We start from the raw sequence: 24,256 nt of genomic DNA on the forward strand, positions 1-24,256 counted from the left end.
AAAAAGAACAGTGCTAAACTGCTATGACGGAATTTGGCTGTGGGGCTTGCTGTGGTCTGCCTTGTCTTTGGTTCTCACTCCTTGAAGAAACCAGCATTTTCTGTGGCATCTTTTACTTTTTTTATTCGCAAAAGGAAATTTTGCACACCCAAAGAAAATATCAGGTGAAAGAAAGGCGATACATTCTGGAGACTTTTTCCAAGCAAAAATCTAAATTGAGGAACTGTTTACGTATATGAACACAATGTAAATTACACCTGTGTATAAACTGGTACAGGAAGTGGAACACAATCCAATTCATTACTTATCTCCAAACAATGTCCTGTATGTTGCTGTAAACACCCAAAGAAGCAAATAAAACAATCACTACATTATATCTCAAATTTAATCAGAAGTTTTTTCTGGATGCACTATGTCCTGGACTTCCATGCAAAACTCACTCTTTTCATGAGGAGCTCATGAAGCAGTCGGGGTCACGATGCAGCCCGCTGTTTTGGAGTTTCCAATTTGAAAGAAGATGGTGGTATAATTGCTGATGGTTAAGTAAGGCACTATCAAGTATCTGAGCAATGTGAAATACATTTTTAAGCAAGCAAAACCTTTCTAAGGAGAACGAGGATTGGGAATATGCTTAGGTCTGGACCCCAAATTAGCATGAGAACAGACTATTATACCTTGGACAAAGCTCCAATGAATATTACTTGAATAACTGTAAATAATAGTGGAAAAAAACCTGGAATTTCAGTAGCTCCTGGGGTACCTGGTCATAATATCCTTGATGGTACCAAGTTTTTGCCCCAGCTGATGAACTAGCCTATCATGATTACATAATAGGCAGCTGCATACATTTATACCACTCTTTAGAGAAAAACCGTACCAGTTATCTATTTAAAAATCCCTCCAACAGCTATACACTAGTGACTTCACGACACCATAGAAAGGGTGCTTTGCCAGATCATTCTTGAGTTAAAAGACCTTTCCTTTATATATTTGAAGATCAGTTTAAAGGGATGATTTTTTTCTGTGTAATGCAGCAGAGGTAAAAAGGGGGTCTATCAAAACCGCAGAATTTTAGCAAAAGGGTAATAGATGAAGAGTTGTGAAAACAGATCTGCAAATAGATTTAACAAAACTCTAGCTCTTTTAGTAAAGTACACTGAATGTCCAAGTAGTAGAACTGTAATGAAATGACTACACAGAGTTGGCCATTTGCCATTTGTAGTCTCAATATATACCAGCCAGTTCGTTCACATTTCCCACAGAATTTGAAGCAAGCCCAAGTGTTGAATGTTATGGAGCTGCATTTTTCATGGTTTTTTTTACAGAGATAAACCATGGTATTCACCTCCAGCAAAGCAAACCACTGTGAATGCCCTGTACCTGTTTTCACTTGAGTTAAGCACAGACATAAGAACACCTTTGCGGTAAATGCAGACAGTAATGTTTTCTAAAATAGTGTGGCAGAGGGTTAGCATCACAGCAGATGAGAATAGCTATTTTAATTTTTTTGTGATAATGAGTAATGCACTTGGCAATATGGATTCAGTTAGGTGAACTGATGAGATGACCACATTATTTACACAACTAGGTAACAAGGCAGAGTTGCTCTAATTGTATCTTTATGTAAAAAATACGTACAGAAATACAGGGATTTAAAAGGAACATTTAAAATGATCAGTGGGAGGCTGCAAATACAAAACAAAAACATCAATCCAGAAAGAATGGAAGAGGATGAAATGAGGATTTAAACTATACAGAACTATGTAAGAACACAAACTTTGAAGTTTAAAGGCGCACATCCAAAGGCTGGCATAAAATGTTTTTTAATATTTATAATTAAATGCTATTAAAGTATTATTATGCAGTATCTGTTTACCTCAGGAAAGATTAGTTTGCAGATGCTTTCAGTCAACGTGTGCAGGTACACTCTACTTCTGCTCGTTTTCCTTTGTGGCAGGTTTCCTTGAGCATCTTTTTCATGGACTTCTTTGCAGATGGGCAAAGCCGCTCTAGAGCTGTTTTCTGTGCAATCCTTGTCATGTTCCTCAGGGATGTGACTTGGAGTCAGTAAGGAGAAAGGACATTCCCCTGTGATCTTCAAGTCTTTCAGTTTTGTACAGAACATACTGTACAAAGTTTCCCTCTTGAGAATAAGAGTACTTGGCTGTGAGTTTAATAGTTCTTTTCTGTTTATTAGCAAGAGCAGAAGATGCCAGAATAGTAGACAGGGCAACCACTGTGGAAGATTACTGGTAGCTATAAATCACCACAGGAACAAATATGTGCCCCTACAAAACAAGAAGAAAGATAAAATAATTTAAAATATTTAAATAATAATTTATTTTCTCTTTTAAATTCCTGTGACATGCCAGGTTTATCATATGTGCATTAAAATAATGGCTTTTCTAGGACTTTGCTCCGGAAAGCATATGTGCCATTTTAAGCATGTAATCCCTACTGACTTCAGTGCTTCAGGTAATTAAAAGTTACATGCATGGTTAAGTTCTTGGCTAAATTGGGGCTCTAGTGATTAAAGCAGAGGCGTTGTTTTATCTGGTATGTCTTTGGTCACATTGATGGATGAGGTTTCTGAAAAAGTAGAAAGCAGAATTCTAATCAGAAAACCTTTTTACTCTTCATAAGCAGCTATTAAAAGCCACCTGATACAGCACAATGAACCTGACTTGTTACGGATACTTGCATCTCAATTTACTTGATGATCCCTTTTGTGACAGAGAGGTATATGACTGAAGTTACTACTCGCCCTCCTGGAACAGCAGACCACCCGAGACCAAAGGTCCATGCCTTGTGTATGAGCTACTGGCTGGTGACAACTAAGATCGTGGCATTTTGACCACTGACTTATATCTGTTGTATATATATATGTGTGTATATATATATAAGACCATAACTGAACTTGCTTGGAAACACCAAGGGATTTTTATGCTTTTAAAGGGGATATCTTTCAAACAACAGATTTAAAAAAAAAAAAAAAAAGGGGGGGGGGCTGAACTTTTCATTTTAATAATCATTCCATTTGTTACATTTATTTCAGTCAGACAAACTGAAAAAGGCTTTTCCCTTAAGGGCTTCATTTTCTATTGACTGTATCTCATTGCATTGGATCCTCTTATCCTCATAATAATACTTTAAACCAAGGTAAACCTTGAGAGCTTTTGGTGACTCTGGAAGCAGCTGAAGTATCACATTTGTCTCTCTGGAGATACAGGACAATAACGATTTCCTTCAGGCATACTACGGCTTTAATCAGCCTGTGTAGCACACCGCTTATTTCTGCCCCTGGGACACCCAAAGGGCTTTTAGGGTCACACAGCAACTGTACCAGGGTTAAAAATAACTAATTCCTTGATACAGGCTATCAGCCGCTTCTTTTTGAAACTGCTGGAATGAATGGCACAGCAGGGCAGCGCTGCAGACCCAGCACACGTGGCGTGGCTGAGAGGAGAAACGGGCTGGCCTGGCTGCTGCTGGGAAAAAAAAATATATTTGGCAGAAAAGGCCCTTTCAAAGTATGCTGTAATACCGATGTGTCAGACCAGCTTCTAGGAGACATCTATCAAAATTATTAAAGCATTATTTTAAGAATCAAAAACCACAATGCTAAGAACAAAAGGCTGAAGAATGTTTACATAACATTCTATATTTCAGTTTTTACATAGAAACTCATTTGTTTCTACTGCCTGGACATCAGTAACGCTTTATGTTTTATTGCTGAATACTGTTGTGTAGCAAATGAGGCGGTGAAAAACTTCAAGCAAGAACCACACTCTCAGTACAGAAATATACTTAATAATTTTCTTTATAATGTCAGCATTTTTACATACATGTACAAGTATTTTTATTCAGGAGTCGTTATATAACCTTGCATTACTTTACAAAAAATGCAGAAAATAAATACCTTTTCTGTAGTTAGACTGATCTGTGTACTGAAATAAACTGTTAAGAAAAATAGTAAAATTAATATATATGTGCACCACTACCAAAGGATAAAAAAATTTACGGCTTTGGCATATATTACATATATACTCACATGCTTTGCTGAATTTGTCCCTTAAATTTCACGATAAATCTTGAAATTATAGAATAGTAATACTAAAACATTTTAAATCAAGTATACCAGCATTTTGGAAAGAAAAAAAACCTCTGAAATATTTTTGTGAAAAAAATGTGTAATAAAACATTTAAAACATCTCCCAGTGAATGTAATAATGCATTTATATGTGCTGCTATTTAAAAAAAACAAAAAGTTGCTTTCTCTGTGAAGACTGTAAGACTGAATTAGGGGTTAAATTACATACCAACAGATATTTACTGCATTTGCACTAAACTAAGAACAGGGGAGGTGAATGACCTTCAGCAATTACCAGTGGATTTGATGGGGGGGTTTTCTCCCTGCTGGTGAAACTGTTTTCTGTTTCTAGAAGACAATCAGGAATTATTTGCCAGTTCACTTCCATGCTAGCATTTTGTATTTTAATTAAATTACATTTGATGGGTTAGAAAAAATATCCAGGCAGGTAGAATCAGCTCTGTGAAGGAAGTGATGCCATTATTTTACCCTGGAAAACCCGAAGTCTCCACAAGCTGCCAAGTGGGAAGGAGAGGTCCCAGAAGATGGTCATGTTCCCAGACTTATTTGGGGGTAAAAGGGGCACTGATGTGAAGATCCCTGAGCTGACAAAGCTGCTGGGCATGCAGCTACCATGTCTGCAGCTTCTTCTTGTGATGCAGCCTGCCATCCTTTGTGCTGCACAACACCCACACGCAGCCTCCTCCTGCCCTGGTGGGGGCTGGAATCTGTGCCCTTGCTCTGAACATGACCTTAGGGTCCTGCCAATTGCTATTTAGGACAAAATCATCATTGATTTCAAGATCTATGATGTTTCTAGTAATAATGATGTTGTACAAAACCAGTATCATTAATGTGCACATCTTTAAATTCCAAATAATGACAGTTCCTAACGAAAGCTTCCTGCAGAGCTATTTTCGGGGTAACCTGAAGTTCTTGTTTTCCCAGAAACAAATGGGATGGTCCTTTGGTAACATATATCCCAGTTCAAAACCTACATCAACTTAATAGACATAACAATTTTCAAGCAGTGGCCAATTCAAAACTCTTTGTGACCTCTGCAATGACAAGACCTCCTAAATCACATCTTTAAAAAAACAAAGCAGAAAACCTAATTCCATAACACTTCAGAGGGCTCAGACACTGAAAAAAACCCAAGCATGTACTAGGTCTTCTTTTATTAAAATATCAGGTTTGCATCTGGTATCCTAAGTGCATCTCACACTTAGTATAACTAAAGTTCAGGAAAAAAAATAATCTATTGTCTTACAGGAAAACCTGTCTCACTCAACCGGCAATTAGACAGTGGTTTTAAAGGTCTGACAGGAGAAAGGTGATGAATCACCAGTGTAGAGTTTACAGAAGGCGTTTCAGCAGTATAATAAGCCTTAAAAATGTATGAGAAAGGTGATGGCACACATCACAGGCTAAGTCAAACATCTGCAGATGTGTTTCAAGAATGAGGAACACCAGCCCTCCCATTGTTCACAGTGTTTAAAGACATTTTCCAACCATAACAAAAAATAAGGAACGTGAGGAAACATGGGAAAAGTTTCTGGGTTTAATTCCTCTCCAAACATGCTTTGAGAGAGCTCATCCCAGGGGAGCAGCAGCGCTTCATGTGAGTTCTTCATCTCTGACATATTAATTGATGTCATATTTACCTCGGGAAGCAAATTGAAAATTAAAATTGAATAATCTGCTGTGAGATCAAACTACAAGCAACCAATTTATTTCGTGCCTGGCTGAATGCAGCATGGCACTGTGCCACTCAGAAAAACGAAGATGAATTTACATAGTATTGTCATAGGAGCAGAATAACTTCACAGTGCTCAAAATGCTTTGTGCAAACATTTCATTGTATATTTACATCTATACTTGTCTTGCAGCCAAAATGCCTTCCTGTATGCTTATTTGTATCAGTTGCTTCTGAATACTTCTCTGCTAAAACATTTCCTTGACAGTGCCATGAAATACAGTGCAATGCATCAATCATACAGTAAAAACCGCTAATATTCACAAGAATTAAGCAATGCCACTTGGTAACAGTAGTTAAAGGTAGTTTATAATCTTAGCTTATTGACATGGCACAAAAATTAGAAGCCACATTAAATACTTTCGTCTTACTACAAGCAGAGCCCCTTGCTCATAGTAGGGCAGAATATGGTGTTACACTATAATGTCACTTTTTTTAAATCACACCTATCACTTTGCTAGGTGAACTGCCACATGTTGAGCAAGATTTTTTTTTAAAAAAAATAAATAATTAGTTTGTTTTGCAGCAGTCAGAAGACACCACTGACTGGATCTAACTTTCTCCAGCACAAGAGTGACTGCAGCGCTTGCAGGAGCCCGGCGTGGTCCGGGTGCTGCTGCCCCAACAGAAGCAGCTGTGACCTTCTGCCTTGCCCTTCGGTAAAACGATGGAGGCTGTGCAGTTCCCACACAGCTCCAGTCTCTGTGTGACGCCTTTTGCCCCTCGCCAGTCAGCACGCCTCTGCCCACAGCAAGGCAGGGACTGGGACTGTTAGGCACAGGCAAAACGCAGGCAGCTTCTAGCAAGGCAGGGTGGCACCCACCACCCCAAGCAGCAGCAGCTCACTGCGGATTCAGCTGTCATGCCTGTGCGCAGGCAAACACGGGGAAAATAACGAAATCCTATCAGTTTGTCTTATTAATCTGAAGTGCAAGATGTGCACTTCGTTTTTTCTCCTTCAAGTGCTGTGTGTAGCAACAGAATCAAAGCCCTGGTGATGTGTCCATTTCCAAGGATTTTAAGGAGGCTTCTAAGACAGAGAGAATTGCTCAGGTCCACTTCAATGTATAAGTTAATATTTTAAGAAGTCAAAGGAAGCATTTACTAGTCTTATTAAATCCTGTACAAATAAGTAAGCTTTGGCTGCTTCACTGTCAACTTAAAACATGCTCAGAGTGCCCACACTTTCAAAGCATTAATTTGTTTGGGTATTGCTTTGGAAAGCACAAGATGGAACTAACCGGAGGAGATAGGCAAATCTGCTTCCAGATTTCTAAGTGGTAGTGAGTCATACCTATCAGAAAACTGCTAATTGCTGGCTTAGGTCGAGGACATCTTGGAAAAGATGTGTCCTTGTGAAGAGGAGTGAGATGTTTTCCTGCATGTCCCCAGTCAGAGACTAACCCATCAACTGAAATTTGAGGATGCCTCATTTTTCCCTTTCCAGTAATTTGGTCTGTTGTTAGCACAGTAAATACATTTGCTAACCAATCTGGGGATAACTGTGTCATTACATAAGAATAATTTTAAAACTGTATCATGTGTAACTTGCATATTAGGTAAAGTACACAGTAGGGATAGGATTTATAAATCTCCAGCAGCAACAGAAATGTAATTAAAATATTACTCAGACTGAATTGCATAAAGAATATAACTCTATAAAAAGAAAATTGCAAAGGCAAGGACTTGAGCTCTAGGAAATCCCAAATATAGGTGATCAATCCTAAATCATTACCACCCTTGTGTGGATATGGGTTTTACTTACACTACAAAGTAGTAACTTTTTTTCCAGCAGGATTCTAGGCTCTTTCACAGCGCAGGGTTTTGCTGCTTGAACAAAGGCAGTAACTGATGAAAAGGTTGTTACCCTCTCTGTGGATCAGGACGAGACATGATATTGGAGAGTGAACTTTGCAATAATGAACTGGTACCCAAGAAATTACCAGATTCAGCAATCTCAAACTCCAGTCTAGCTCTCAAAAGGAATACGCTTTGTCAGGCATTAACTTTCCTGCTTGTTCCCCAAAACATCCACCCTTGTTTCTGACAAGCCATCCCTAGTTCTGACCTGTCCGTACCCCACGGGCCTTTAGAGTAGTCTGACAATATTTTCCCCAAAGCACGAACTGCCGTTGTGTGCTGTGCAAGCCCGGTTCCAGTGCCCTTACTGCCAGAGCTAGCCTGTTCGGGGCTATTTCTGAGAAGCACACTTAAACCTTTTCTGCCAGGCACAGCAAACTTTTGGTAGTAAGGAAATATCACAACACAACACAGCACTTGCAGTGATTACCAAGCCAAGTACAAGGTGGTAAGGCAGCTATGATAAAATAATACGCGTCATAGCAACCAATTATTATTTTAACAGTCCAGACATTTTAGGAAATCCCAATTCCGTGTCATAATTCATCCCAGCAACTGTCCTGCATGACTGCTCAGGGCAAGCTAAAAATCTGGACCTTGCTTACAAGAAAGACTCTCTCCCCACATAATGTGGAATTTCCTCGCCTCTCTACTTTTTTTTCTTTATGAAATGTTTTAAGAAACAGAGAAACACAATCAAGTTTTCCCTCTGTGCTCCAAGTCGAATGGATTGTGATCTGTGTTGCTGCAACATCAGACAGCTACCAAGCTAGGAGATCAAGAAAGTAATTACCTTTGTTTTCAGAGAAGAAAATGTTACCTCCTTTTCCATCTTGTCCCTATTGTAATCAGCAGACAATCAGTTTCACGGAATACATAAGTAAACTTCAGAACTGATGATATGTCTCATTTTAAAGTCATCATGAGACAGATTTCTGCTGCTTGAAAAGTTCAGCATTCGTGCAGTAACACCAAGCTCTACAGCTTGATATGAAACCAGTGTTCTCCAAGACAGGGGGAAACCCTGGTTTTAAAGCAGCACTGAATTTCCAATAGTGACTGTGTGACTGACTCATTTCCCTGTAATGGTGTGAAGCAAATCCCTGGACACAAATGTAGCCCTGGGAGAAGCCCAGACTCCACATGCAAAAGTTATATTGCAGCCACATCTCTGGTTTCAATTAAAGGCACAGGGGGAACCCTAATTGCTGCGCCCGTGTTCTGGCATGTAGCTAAAGGAAGGACTGGTTCCCAAATGTTCCTTATGAAATATATATTTGCCATTTTAAGTATCACATGTACTTTCATAGGGTAAATATTTTTCCTATGCTAGCACCAAATAACAGGGAGGCATGCTGAGAAGATAGCGTGGGAAAAATATTCTCCTCCTGCGCGTCAAACCCAATGTGTGCAAACAGCCCAGCGGGCAGCCCCCCCGTGCCCAACACCCCTTCCCCCCTCACGCACTCAAGAAACCCCAAATAGAGGTGATTTTTGTAGCCCTTGGCCATGGCACATCCTCGCACCCTCACCCCTGGTCTGTAGGGTGGCTTGTACCACCAGCTAAGCAGCTCACGATGAGGACACTGCCCCCGAAAACCCCCGCCCCGATGGGCATTTTTCCTGAGGCAGAGCTAGAGACCTCCCTAATGGTAGAAATAACCTGCTGTAGGTAACCACAAGACATTATTTAACTTGGTTTGGGTGGGGGTTTTTTTGAGAAATACTGATATTGAACCAAATAGCTGATGATACCTTAAGTGATCCGGGTACCCAGATGAGGAAGCAATCGCAACAGAGGTGCTGCAGTGAGGACAAGCAAAAGCAAGACCAACACAAAGTGTCTGGCAACTGTTCTCACACTTTAAAAGAATAAATTTTAAATTTAGCATTTAATCTGCATTTGCAGCCTGTGAAAGTACAATATTTCATGAAAAACATTTAAGAGGAAAACTAAGAAATACATTTACATCTTCAGAACTCTTTCTTTTCAATAATTAAAACTTGCCCTGAGGACATGCAGTGCTCATGACAGCCGGCAGGAGTTAAACGTAAAGATCAAAATCTTGACCACAGCTGATGGAATGTGAATTAGAAGTCACAAATGGAGAAGCGCTTGGTTCTAGAATATGAAGTAACTGTTAATTGTTTTGTTTACTGATTTTTCCCAAATACCTACTTACAGCTGAATCTTTCAAACTTGCCAACGCATATAACTTTACTTATTTAACTGAACCTCCAACTCCAGATGCCTGCAAACTCTGATTTTTTAGTTCATGGTGCAAAAATTCTTTTAGGAACAAAGAGAGTAAAAAATAATTGTAATTATTCTGTAATAAGAGCAAAATCTAACAGCTTTTTACCTCATGCTATTTTTTACTGAAATCTTTAACCAGTGTTCATGACTTAGCCAGGATTGCTGCATCATTCATAATAAATGAAACCATAAACTATTTAAGAATTCCAAATTTGTAATGCATGAAGTAACTTCTCATTTGAGAACCATGGTCTAGATTAACTGTGAAGCATCTTCAGAGATGATAAAATAATTCTCCTACATCTTCAGAAACGCTTATCTTGCTGAGAGTTGTGGGTAACTGTTTATGCCAGTGACTCATAGGTTTGCATAAATACTATTACTGTTATTTTCCCAAAGATACTGGAGCATGGTAGAGCAATATAAGACATTGATTGTAGCGTCTTATGAAAGTGCATATGGTTAAATATTCCCTTTGTGTTCACAGCTTTAAATTATAATGAACAGCAAGGTCTATAAATAAAAGTACTTAAAGTTTTATAGATAAAAGTACTAAAAGTTTCCCTGAACTCTATAGATCTTAGAGAACTGTTTGAAAACTAGGTCTGTAGAAAGCAAAGTGTTCCATTAGTAGACTTCAACTGCGGAGTTTTCTGACTGAGTATTTGCCACCTGCCACTTCTGTTTACAATGCCTACAAAATCATTTTCACACTGAAAATCACTGACAACCACCTTTCATAGTCATAGTTCAGCGCTCAGGCCAACTCCCACTGAAGTCAATAGCAGGATTCTGGACGCAGCAGGAATAGGACTAAACCTAACAGGTCTGTGACTGTTGTCCCGGAAATACGGATTTGCATGTTTTCTTATTTTTGAAGCAAAATATGGCCTTGGTTTTTTTTATTTGGGGTTTTCACAGGTGGGTGTGCAGATGTGATGGTAAACACAGCACTGAGGTCACTTGAGATTCTGGAGAAGTTAAAAACTGTGCATGGGAAGCCAATAACAGGAACTTCTCATTAGTGAAAACGGTTTATCCTGGAGCAGCGAGGTCATGTCCTTGTAATTTTTCTGATAGGGAAAAAAAAAATATTGATTGAAGAGGTGTATTCAACCAGAACAGATGGTTGAAAGGTATTTTCACAGCTATCGTGCAGCTACTGATTCTGCTTTAGCTATGGCCCATGGCAAAGGATGCAGCTCTGAAGAAGAGGAGAAATCAGCTATTTTCCCAATTGTTCCCTTCCACGGTATCTGCAGGCCAAGGACCAGCAGGCACCTTCCTTTCTGACTAAATGATTACAGACAGCTTTGGCTACAAAGCGTGTTTAAAAGAACTGAAATCTGTGACTTGGCCATGTGCACTGTACCTTCAGTACACTAGTACACACTAGGACCTTAATTTTTATTTGTAAAATAAAAATTGTCATTTTTCATACAATGTACGGGCAGTTATAGTTATTCACAGCCCACTCCTTTCAAAATCTGCTATTCTAAAAAAGATCTGAGTATGCAAAAGCAGTAGACCTTGCCTTCGAAACTGGGCTTTTCAAAGGTAATCAGCACACCCGGTGAGCCTGGATGCTCTAGGAATACATTACAATACTAATTTCCCTGTTGAGTCTATCACTTGGTTCTTTTTTAATACTCTTCTGGAAAATACAGTAGATATACGTTTAAAGCTGAGAAAGGTAGGTAAATATGGTAAACGTGTGAATTTATATCATCTTTAAAAACACAGGCTGCTTCTTTCACTAAAATGGTGAAGCAATGTAAAGAAGAGATGTTTTGTGAAATACTGTGGTTGCACTTGTGGTATTAAGAGAAATTAATGTTGTTTAATTAATCACAGTAAATACGCACTTAATGACTAACACTAGCCTGCTGTTAGTATATACCATCTCTGTAATACAACTGAAAATTAAAGAAATAAAGATGTAGATTTTGGCTTACTGTAGAATGTTTGATCCGTGACGCTTGTTAACTGTCTCCAGTGGAAGCTGGAATTATCGCGGCTACTGATCTTTCAAATCCTCCCGTTCCATTTACTCTACTTTTTTTTTAAGCATGTGAAAGAAATCAAATTGCAGAGTGTTTCTCAGATTACTTTTGCACAGGAAAGGTCAGCACATGCAAATGACAGCAGCAGGGAGAAGGTGGCAAAGCAGAACTGACTCGGAGGTAACCGCCGTGCTCACCACATACTCCATGTGGAGCTTCCCCTTGGCCTTGGTGGCAGTTTGTTGTTAAAGACTAAGGTGACAACGTGGCCCTGCAGAAAAATCAGCTGAAAATATTTATGGGTTATTCAGCTCTGACACATCTATTTTGAAACAAAAGGAATGCATGGGACAGACTCTAGCAGAAATCTAGGTTATTCAGATCTAGAAATGTGAGACCCTTCACAAAGAAATTTCTCAAGTCAGTATTAAACTGTAGCTTCTTGTTTTAATAATATTTTCAGTGAAAATCAGAAGATCATTGAGCCACTGATCACGATGCAAAGAAAAACACATGACATGTATGCTACTTTTCCAAACCGTCAGCAGAGCTAAACAGCAGAGAAAAGACCCATTCTGACAGCTACAAAATGTTACCAAATAGTAGCAGCCTTGGTCAGTGCTGCTCTCCCAGTTGTAACAGCTGCATTTGGAAAGATGTAGCAGGTTTCAAAGCACGCATTATACTGATTCAAGTGCATTAGCTGTTGAATTGCAGCTTTTTGTAACAATATCAAAGTTGAATATTAAATCCCACAAATAGTGTCATCCAGCTTTTTTGAAACTAGTATCTGCTTCAGTCCTGGCTGTTCTAGTGCCAGAGTGCTGGGCACGGACTGGCACAGGAACATATGCGTGGCTTGAAACGCTTGTAAATTCTGTTGAAATTCACTGATTATTTCTGTGGCAAGCATTTCAGATTATCAGAGATTAAACAGGTTAAGAGATTTGGAGGAATGGAAATCCAAGCAAGGGTCGACAAGGAACACAGTGCAGAACCTCTCATTGGATGTACCAGCCACTGGCCTCTAATCCGAGGTACAAATTCAGGGTTTAAATATGGAGGTAAATCAAATTTATTTTAACCATAAGGGTTCTGCTATTTTATCCCACAAACTTCTGTGACTTTTTGGGCAAGGCCCTCAGGTCTTTCTCTCATCAGGAAAATGCAGATATTTTTTTCCATAAAACACGGGAGATAATTTTACCAGAGGACTTGGATTTTCCAAATGTCTAGAATCATACGGAAAATTCTTAGCAAAGAACATACTTGTCATCCAAACTAATATGCTTCTGTGATACAAAGCCTGAACTTTGTGCACTGTATGAACCACGGGGTAATCTTCCTGGAGTTACTCTAGGTGGAGCATCTAGAACTGTCCACAGCTCTCCATCTCACACCTGTATAACTACCTGCACTGCCTGCAGTGACGTTAACATCGCAGTATTCTTGCCAAAGCCTGAAAGATCAAAGCTCTGCTCCATTTCTCAGGTAGCATAGTTCTTCTCATTTATCACAATAACTGCCGTTCTCTATTAAGTAAGAGATAAAAAGGAGGCAAGGGAGATACAAACAGAATAAAGGAGCAGGGAAAAAGAAACAGAAGAAAGCAGAGAGGGAAGCCTACAGAAGGACACAAGAATTAAAAGACCCATAAGGAAGAAGGAAAACATGGGCAATGGAACAAAATAATTTGCAAAGGTACAGACAGTTCTCATATTGATATATTGCTTTTTCTCTACTACAAGTCTACTGGAGTATGGTGGGTACTTATGCAAATAATTTTTCTGTAAACTGCCAGTATGAAATGATAATTTCAAAGAGCTTTTCAGCAATATTCCAGATTTTAGGGGAATTTTGTTCTGTGGTAGTTACAGCTTGTGTTTCAACCAACTCTGATTGTTATATATATTACTCTCTGTTGCACTGCTAGGGAAGGATATGTATTTATCACCCTGATTTGGCTGCCAAGACCCAATTTCTAGTTTCGGTGTTTTGCTTCACCAGCACCTATTGGGAGGCAGGGAGCGACATCCCTTGTTTTGCTGCGTTGTTTAGTGAAGCTATCCTATGTTAATAAAGAAGTAAACACTTTCTACACTTGGACATTTCAAAAGTTATTTCCTAGTATTTTGTTTTAAATGACACCGATTTACAAGTTAAAGGCCAGACACACATTGTTTAAGATTTCATAGCTTGATGTTTTGGTTTTTTTAAAGATATTTCACTTCTCTCTTGCAATATGTCTATAAGGAACCTCTTTCCCCTCTCCATTGGGCCTTCTGACATACCACTTAGTGCTGCACGTGCATCCGAGATGCCAGGACAGAAGCACGACTGCCCCGGCTTCCTTGCCCACCCTGCCCTGCGTTCCAGGGTGGCAGCACACAAGTAAGTGCACTGGTGCAGCCAGGGCCAGTGACCGCGAGCCAGACCCCTCTCCCACCGTGCCACCACGGCGGGTGAGCAACTGTACGGGCACCCAGTTCCCAGTTCAAGGTGTGGCAGTGCTGGGAGCCTCTGGGTTTCAGTCCTCCAGCAAAACGAGTAAGGAACACAGCTTGAGGGTCTCACTCTAGAGGCTAGGATCCCCCCAGAGAGCAGCAGCTACAGAGAAGCAGCAGCGGGGGCGTGCGGACACGGCAGCCCACCGACAGGCACTGTGTGCTGCTCACCCCGGAGCGGCAGGTCAGGACCGCAGGGTATCTCAGCTGTGTTACCTCTACTGAGGTGACCAGCTCATCGCAATTTACTTCACTGAGAGCCAAAACGAATATCACATGCCATTGATAAACACCTTTGTCCCAACACTTCAGCTTGTGCAGTGACGAACGACCCAAATACCGCAAAGTTTGCTTTTAGCGTGGGAGCTGCCCCACACCAAGGGCCCCTCAAGTACTGTTTCCTACCAAAAAGTTGAGAACAACCACTCTGTGTGTGCCGTTTTCTAAGTCTGTAAAATGGGCATCCACCACTGAACAGCTTTTTGGGTTTTTTTCTTCATTATACTAAGAAATCATCTTCATTCCAAAAAAAGGAGCCAGATAAGAGGACATCTCCAACCTGCTACGTTGCATACTGGTGCCATGAATAGTGGCTCCAAGCCAGCACAGAACAGCTCAGCTGTTTCAGACATGAATGGGCAGAAAGCTGGACAGTGAACTGTGGGAGAAAACTGAAAAATTAACCAAAAGCAAATTCCAGCCCTAGCAAGTCCATATGTACTTAGAGGAGTACTTCAAATAGGTTTCGAATGTTGTTTTTATATTTTCCTTAAAATAAATGCTCCTTTGACTGGAAAGTTACATTTATCATTAACCGGGTTCTTGATAAAAGAAATCTCATAACAAATAACAGGTTCCACCTCTGTGTTTATCTGCTTATCTTCTCTTATCCAGATAAGAGGATGTCTCCAACTTGCCTTTTTTTTTTTTTTGTTTTTAAACCAAAAAGAGGATGCTACATAGCAAGTTCCCTCTTTTTCTAGAAATACATGAAATTCCATGATGAAAAGGCTGAGAGACCATGTGTATAGCTGGGGAAGAGGGAGGGAACGAGACGCATGAATTCCCAGAAGATAACACCAGAGACCTAAGTTTAAGGATAAAGGAAGGTGGCATTTCCTCCATGAAAAATTTCCTGCCAAGATGAAGAAAACATTTTTTTAAGCCTTTTGGCATGCTGAAGCATCCAGCAGCACCATGAATCAGAGTGTACACCCTCAGCAGGTAAAAAACCACAACAAGGAAAGCAAGTCTACTGCACCATGTGTAGTCTTCTTACACAGGGTTGGAAACATTCACCATTTCTGCTTACGGTGCAGGTGATGCTGAAAATTCAAAACACTTGTTTTAAATATTTGTACCTGGCAAGTTCCAACGAGACAAAAGCGCTAACTTTACAAGTATCCTGACACTGCAGAAATGAAGTTCTCACAGTATCACAAGTATCTCTGCAGTATATTCATGTTGTAAACCTTTGCTCTGGGTTTTCAATTCTGTTTATTACCAGCATCTAAATCCCACAGTGCCCATACTATATTAAGCTGACAACAGGATTGCATTCCTAAGTAATGCAGCTTCTTTGTTAAGAGACAGAGTACCAACCCCAAGTTTAGCATTACAGATCTTAATGTGTTTACTTATATTTTACTAAAGATTATGAATATTTTTCATGATTGTAGAGTAACAGTTGGAAAAGAAAACAGTGAGGATATGTTACATAAAAACTTGCACAGAAAACCTTTTATGGCATATTTATTCCAGCATCAGATAGGTCAGCCATTTACAGTACAGTACATTACAGCAACTGCAAGAAAATCTGGGGTTTTTTAAATGCATCAACCCCAATAGATGCTTTTGTGCCACTGCTGCTGTCGTTTCGATTTATTTTTTTCCCTGTTCCAATTTATTGCTAGCTAAAATCTGCCCACAACATGGGCAGAGATGGATGTTCTTTTTTAGCTTTTGCTACATGTAAATCATAATCCTGTATTCCATCAGTGCTCCTGGTTCTTCACCGCTTCAAAGCCTATTTGAAAAGATACTTTTACCTTTTAATTCCCCTTTATTGTTTAAACCTATCTTTGCTTAGAACTTAGTGTTGCTTAGAAATGCAAATTACTTTCAAGGAGAAACTGGAAGGAAGATAGCATGAAACCATATTTTATATATTATATTAAGCTACCATTTAAAATGGTTTTACTAGTGCCAGTCACTCATCTTCTAAGAGCATAATCATTGTCATGATGCCCACCACGATCTCATGCATGGTATAGCTGCATACTTCAAACCTCGACTAAGCTGTGACTCTGTTGGTTCTAAAATTTACCAGTTATGGTCAACGACTTCTTCCACATACAGTTCACCATCATGCTGCATCTCCCACACATCTGGAGCATGTGACACGCAAAGTAAGTCCAGAGCTGATCTAAGTTGAGACTGATTTTCAGACCAGCTGTAGATTTTCAGCGTCACACTACACACGTAGCCTCATGAGCCCATTAAAATGCCTAACTGCTTACTGGAAGCCAAGTCTCCTCTACGCTGTGTCACTTCCACCACACAAACAAATGTTTTTGTCTGGGAAGGGAACTATTTCATTATCTTTTAGCACTCATGTAGGCCACCACTCAGTCAGTGAGATTGATACTTGGTCAACATGTGAAAATTCTCGTGGAGCCTTTGCTTAAACTCAAATACTGGCGTTTACACCCCGGTCTGGTCAGTTCATCCTTGAGCAGGTTGCTCAGCACAGAAATTGTGCCAACGTTATCTTGCATTCTTTTTCTCCATCACTGTTGCTAGATGTATTGTTTATTTTAAGTTTCCAGAAGGCCCAAAATAAGATCAGGGCTGTACACAAATATACAATAAAAAGCTGATGTTTGATCAGAAGGGGTTGCCTTTGAATAGCTCAGACAGGAGAATGGAGGATGAAAGGAGGTGTTATGATGCCTCTTTTAGATGTGGGGAAATCAGGCACACTGGAGATCGGACTGCAGCTGAGCTAAGTGTATCCAGATCTCTTTAACAGAGTTACACAAGTATTTTTGTCCATGAGTTTAGTAGATCCCAGTGATTTACAAAACTCAGGTCAAACCTTATAAAAATTTGCAGACAGATTTTAAAAAATAAATATGGGATCAAAACACTTGCACATTTCTACAAGTGAAATGCAAATAGATTTTGCAGGTAGGGTTCAGAAAAGGGTGTAGGTGCTATATATAAAAGTAGAACAAGGAAGGTATCCTCACCTGATAGCTTCATGCCTAACACACACCAGGTTTAACTTCATTCTCTCATTTCTGAAGACTGTACTTGCTTATAGGAAAGGCATTCCCTCTTGGCTGGTTTTAGTAATAACATGCAACCTGTTTGGGAACCTTTCACTGCATCAAAATAAGCATTTAATTCAATCCAACATTACTTGTAATTATTCCTGTCATTATTTCCTGAAGTTTTTGAGGAAAAATAAAATAGTTCCACATTGTCTAAAAGCCCTGAAAAGTTTCTTAAGCCACAAGACTGTCCTTCCCTTCATACCATTCTTTCCATGTGGAAATTCTAACATCCTATCTCTAAATATGCTTTGTGAGTTCTATGGACTAATGGCTATATTTTCACCAAAATTGGAACCATTTATCAATCCACCAAATGTTTTTCTCAATATGAGGCAAGTGGTTTTGCACTCTCAGCTTGCCAGTGCAAACAGACAGCTATGAAGACAATTTTGGCAAAAAGTAAAAAAAATTTTTTTAAAAAATTAAAGTTAGATTGATGCACGCTTTCTTCAAAGACATGGAAATTTTGCCATTTTTAGCAGTGCTATTTAAAACAGGGACTGCAGTGAGTATTTTAGGCTCCAGGGTGCCTGCAGCCAGGACTAGGGAGCCACCAGCTATTAATACAAGCAGGTACCCCTCCCTATTAACCAGAAAACAGCAAGTGGGTATACTGCTTTGTGTTTTCAAATCACGGAAATAATTATGAGCAAATACAAAATCCCAATTTTTCCATGCAACAAACTGGAAATCTTGCTGAGGTGTTCCTCCATTGTAGTCAGGCTTTTACTAATGCTCTTTCATGTGTGAAGAGTTTCTGTATTTGCTGAGGAGGGAAATCAGCTTTCCCTGAACAACTTTTGTCAGTCTCCATCTGTATCAAGCGCCAAGTGAAATGAAAGGTTAAAATAAAATTAAACACACATTTACCTTGGTCAGCATTAGAAAGGCAATCATCACTGTACAACACACCCCTTTCTCACACACCATGGAGAAACCTGTTTCTGGGATCCCAAAAATAACTGTGCTATTACTTATTAAAAGTGGAGAGCTGAGCAGCAACTACTGTATGTGGCATCATGGAAAACTTAAGTTTTACTGCACCCTCTGGAATCGACGATGTTCTAGAATTACACCTAGTGGATTCCCACAAAATATAGTTTCACCAAAGGAGTGATATATTTATGTTCTGAATACCTTAGAACGGGGCTGAGGAAGAGAGTCACTTAATGAATGTATGTTTCTTTCAATTTCTGTTTGTGGAGGAGAAAATAATTAAAGGATTTTAGGACTTCACCTTCTAGGAAGAAATTTTTACTCACACTGAAACAATCGGATGACTTGCCCGGGTTATTCCCTGCAACCCTCTCATACCAATAGCTGTCTAAGGGCTAGATTCTACAATGCTTTATAACATCTTTGGAACTGGTTCCAGCCTCCTCCATGACGATGCACACACCCTAGATCACACTCCCCACAATTAAAGCACTCTTCCCGAGCCACTGTATGGCTGACCTATTTTCTATATGGCTTCAGCCGAAACAATCAATGGGCATAGCCATGCGTAAAGTGCAAGGCACAGTCGAACAGCCCCAGGAGAGGGTTTCAGACAGCTCTGTGCCCCATAGCCCCGTGCTGGGGTCCAAGTCTTCATGCCTTTTTCACTGTGCCCTAGGGCAGAGAGAAAGTGGCCTTGGCACTCCAGCAGGGACAGCACAGCATCCTGTCCCGCTCAGACAGACACATATGCACAAGAGGTATGGACAGGAGGTCTCGTCACAGAAATATCCTCTCAGAAATAATGCACGAGGTCACAGCTCGGTTATCATCCAGGCCTCGCGTGCTCCCTGTAAGAAATCATCCTACTGGTGCTGACTTGCACGAGGCTTGTTTGAATACTTCTGCTAGCAGGGCACCGTCCTCTCGGAACAGCAACTCCTAGTATGAATGTGGAAGAAGGAAATCAATTCACAAGTTGGCCTTTAAGTAACGCAAAGGAACTAATTGAAGGAGTTGGAGCAGTAAAATCAAGAATAATGTCTACCACAACACCACTGAGCTCAAGGAGCAGGGAGGGTGCCTAATGCACCGGTGAGGGTCTGAGCTGCGGAACCGGGCACTTCAATCAAATCATAACATGAGTTAAAACACTCTGCAGTTAAACGTGAAAGCAGTAATATTCTTAGCAAGGGCACTGATTCCACTTAACAGAACTATCACATGATAGAAAATGCAATGAAAAATAAGTAGAAGTGAGTCTCACAAAAGACTGCTCTGATGGGGTGGGATTCTCTCAAAGGCTGAAGGCCTGTGGAAGGCCTAAAGCTCAAATTTACTTGGGGCCTGAAGCCACAAACAGGACTTGGCGACGTCTCTCTACGGTAAAATAAAATTAACCCCTAGAGAATGTATTTGCTCTGACTTCAGTCATGAAGCAGCAGAACAACTGACAGCAGTAAAACCTGCACCCCTGTGAAAGGGGAGCAGATGTCAGCTTGCTCCAGACTCTGCCATCCACAAAAATAACTAAGCATCCCGTGTGAGCTACAGGCCATAAACCAGGAGCCAAAATGATACGAAGGCACTAGCCCTGACCTAAGAGTGGCATCACCTGAGTAGGACAACCAAAAAACCCAGAAGAACAGCATATTGCAAAGTAAGTTGCAGTCAATACCTGTGTTAGAAGTAAAAGGCTTCATCAGAGATATTAACATAGTCTTTTTGATTGTTTCATAGCAGGTGGATCTATAAGCAAAAACCTGCACTCTCTTAACAAATTTTGTTGCCTTTATTACAAATCATGAGCTAGAAGCCGTAGTGCATTTATGCACATGCTTAGATCCTATCAGAAATTTAGAATTAAATAGATACTAACATTCTGTCCTGTGTTGCTTTCTTGAACAAAGCTTATGCCCTGAACACTAACTTAAAAATATAATATCTGTTCAATGATAAACTTGAATATCCACTCCTGGTACAACTAGTCATGCAAGACTTGCTGAATATATATCATATATGTTAGAACCGTATCTCAGATGCTCAAAATGTGCAGAAAGGAATATTCAAAGTAATGTCAAATTTGGCTTAATTTAAATTTCAAATGCTAATAATCTGAAATGCAATGCTAAGCATCTAAATAAATGTCGTGAATTTTAATAAACCACAGACAATAAAGGTCTTTAAAAATGAAATAGTACAAAATGTGCAAGGAATTCTAGCAAAGAAACTAATGGCAGCTCTCCATGGCTCCATTTTCATTTGCTAATAAAATGTGCAAGCTGAGAAATAATGTTTTCTGAATACCGTTACAACAAAATTCATTCAAACACGCCCTGAGGCTTCCAATAACTATTTTAAGTCGTCTTTTTACCCAGACTGATTTTTTCTTAAATGAGTAAGTTTGTATCAGAAAAGGAAACTTGCTGCATGTCTACAGAGTGGATACAAAACACAGACAGTACCTTCTAATAAATATTTTCTTGTTGATAATTTAGAAGGTTGTGTCTGCTTCCTTAGATTACTGTGGTGCTTTGTTATTTTTTTTTTTTAAACTAAGATACAATTTACCACATATTTTTGTTCAACAACTCCTTTCAGTTAAGAGCAAAACAACTGTATTTGCTACAAACTCTACCTTGACTTCCTGGATTCTTATTTTGAGCCTCTCTCTCTCCCTCTCTCTCTTTTAGAATTTCAAACAGATGGCATTTATCTTCATAATGGCTGTGATATTTTGCCTTTTATTACATGACATAACCAGATTTTGACTGCTACTGATATTTTGAGCATTAGATTTTATTATAAACTCTTACTTATGTTTTGATTTCACTACGGGATCTGTTTTGAAACAGACTGTCACAGAATGCTTAAAGACATTTTTTAAAGGAAGCATTAATCAGAATAAGACAAATATACAAGACTTCAGTACTTACTTTTATGGACACAACATTAAAGACTAACCTTGACTTCTCATTTTTAATGGGTAATTGAAAACTTAATTGAATAATTTAGGCAAATACCCAGTAAGTGAACCAGGGGGAGAAGGGATGGTGAGCCATTTTATTGCTAATGTCAAAAAAGGGTAAGAAACTCACTGCAGAAAAACTAAATCCCTTACTTTCTCCTCCAATGTTTGCCTCACGATCTTACACTGTCATGACTCACAATAGCTGCAAGCTACGTAACTCCCCAGAAAAAAAAAAAATACAACCAAGAGATCTCAAGATGCGATTTCCTTCTTTCTCCTCTCCTGGTTTTCCTGCCTGCTTTACACCGGCATGATTTCAGCAGTTGCTCTTCTCTTCTGAGAACGTGAAGCATAAAGTCTTTTATTTCACTGTTACAGCATTCCCTATGCTTCCTCACAATCACCTAGTTCATTTAAGGTTCTTGCTATTGGCAAAGCAAAGAGAACAGTCATCACAGCTGCAGAATGTATGGCCATACGCAGCACCCCAGAGCAACACAATCCAAGGAAGAAACTTCTCTACAATAAAGAGAACTTTCCATGCTGGCATTTGTAACACATTTGCATGCATTCTCTGGTTGCTTAAATTGCTTAACTTCTCTGATTAATTATGTAAAATAGTTTGTTACCAGAATCTCTTTCCAGCATGAGCTGCCACCACCTTTTGTTCCTAACCCTAGAAAAGCAGCAGACCTGTTTATGCGATTTGAAGTGTATGCTTCCTTGCACCTACTTTCTGTAGTTTGGAAACAATCTTAATCATAACTACATGAAAAGGGAGTTGGCTGCACTGGGAGTTTTGTCTTGGGAAAAACTGTAAGATTAGACCATTTCCAAATAAGTCAAACATTTTGTTCTATTCACAGAAAGATAATTAAAGCCTTAACACTTGTTACGCAAAATCACTCTGTTACATTATTCTGTAATTCTGTATTCAGAGGCTTCACAATGCAAAACTGGAGTGGATAAGAATTTCTTTTTTCCTGCTAATATTCCACCCATTGAAAAGCATTACCATTTCCCTTTAGACCAGCCCGGACACAGCACCGTGTCACCCGCAGGCCGGTGAAGGTGCACAGCCCAAACACAGTATCACGAGCAGTGCATTGCACCACCACACTTGGTTTTAGCAATACTGCCTTGCTCAGGACTTTTTTCCTGTTAATTCACCCTTCGAACGTAGAACTCGCCCTTTGAACTTAGAAAGTCATCTCAGTACAGACACAGACTAAGTGACCAGTTGCTAAAATAGAGCCATTTTAGGAGCAGCATTACATCAAGCTTGAGAGAATACGTAAGATGCTTTACATACAAGAAAAACTTTTCAAGTGTCTCGTGTTTATACTAAAGATAATTTTACAAAGGGACTACTAGGCCTAGGCGAGTAATGGTAGCTGAACCTTAGCCACAGAAACAACTCCACACACTCAGAAAGGGAATTACAAGCCTAAAGTACTGGGGAAAAAACAAACAACCCCCCCCCACACACACACACAGAAAGAATAGTGGATCTAAGAAAACCGACCAAAAAAGTAAAAAAGTAAACTGCCAGTCATAATGAATATGACACGGCTTGTGGTTTCATTTATTCTTCCTAGAAAAAAAAAAAAAAAAAAAAAAGAAAGAAAAAAAGAATTGGAATAGTAAATGCAAAAATGAAGTTATTGTTAGAGCATCGAGTATGTGATTAAAAGCCGGTTTTGTGTCTAACTCGTGCAGTGCAACGGTGCTAATTACTGTGAAAACCCGGTAAGAAGCCTCACCCAGGTGTAATGCAGTAAATCGAGCCTGAATGGGTTTAATTAGCTCGACGGGCACCAGCAGCAGCGAATTCTTAGAAAGCCGAGGATGCACACAGGCCGCCGACGTGCCCCTGGCGGCTGCTGCCCCTGGCGGCTGAAGCCCCCGGCCCGCTCCCCGCCCCGTTATCTCGCCCGATGCCGCACCTGGCCGGGGGCACGGCGCCAGCGGGGCTCAGGGTGCCGACGGCTCCCCGCGACACCACCGCTCCCCGCCCGCTCCCGGGGCTCAGCCCCGCACCGCACGGCCGGGCAGGGCCCGACGCCGCCCCGGCCCCCCAGCCCCGCTCCCCGCGGGCACGGCCGGGCGCCCCGTCCCAGCGCTGTCCAGGGTCCCCGCCGCGCCGCTCCGCTCCGCGCCGCGGGCGCCGCTCACTCACCATGGCGGGGGCCGCCGCGGCCGCGCAGCCCCACCGAGGGCTCTGGGCAGGCGCCGTGCGCTCCCCGCCGCCGCCAAGGTGTATTTGGGGAGCGGGCGCGGCGCGGCGGCGGGGCCGCCCGGGCGGGCGGGGGCGCGGCGGGAGGGGCCTCCCCGCGGGCCCAATCAGGGCCGGGGCGGGCGGCACCGGGGGCGGCGGCCGGACCGGGGGAGGGGGCGGCACTGGGGACGGCAGCGGTACCGGGGGAGGCGCGCTGTCCCCGCTGGCACGGCGCGCCCCTTGCGCGGCCACGGGTCTTCCGCGGGGCTTGGCGGAGGAGCGCTGCGGCCGGGCTGCGGCGGAGGGCCGGCGGTGCCCGGCGG

The 24,256-nt window shown here is 40.9% G+C and overlaps 1 protein-coding gene across 1 annotated transcript in view; it reads right to left on the reverse strand.

The window, feature by feature from the left end:
* Window positions 1-24,032, reverse strand: part of GUCY1A1 (guanylate cyclase 1 soluble subunit alpha 1) — a 36,677-nt gene extending 12,645 nt beyond the window's left edge. Inside the window, exons 1-2 of the mRNA XM_056355508.1 lie at window positions 23,895-24,032; window positions 1,877-2,288 (exon numbers count right to left, since the gene is read on the reverse strand). Coding sequence (XP_056211483.1) covers window positions 1,877-2,125 — 249 coding nt within the window. The 5' untranslated portion in view covers window positions 2,126-2,288; window positions 23,895-24,032. The remainder of the gene's footprint in view (window positions 1-1,876; window positions 2,289-23,894) is intronic.
* Between the last annotated feature and the right edge of the window lie 224 nt (window positions 24,033-24,256).

This window comes from Falco biarmicus, chromosome 1, assembly GCF_023638135.1.
Source record: "Falco biarmicus isolate bFalBia1 chromosome 1, bFalBia1.pri, whole genome shotgun sequence".
In the NCBI taxonomy this organism is placed as follows: domain Eukaryota; kingdom Metazoa; phylum Chordata; class Aves; order Falconiformes; family Falconidae; genus Falco; species Falco biarmicus.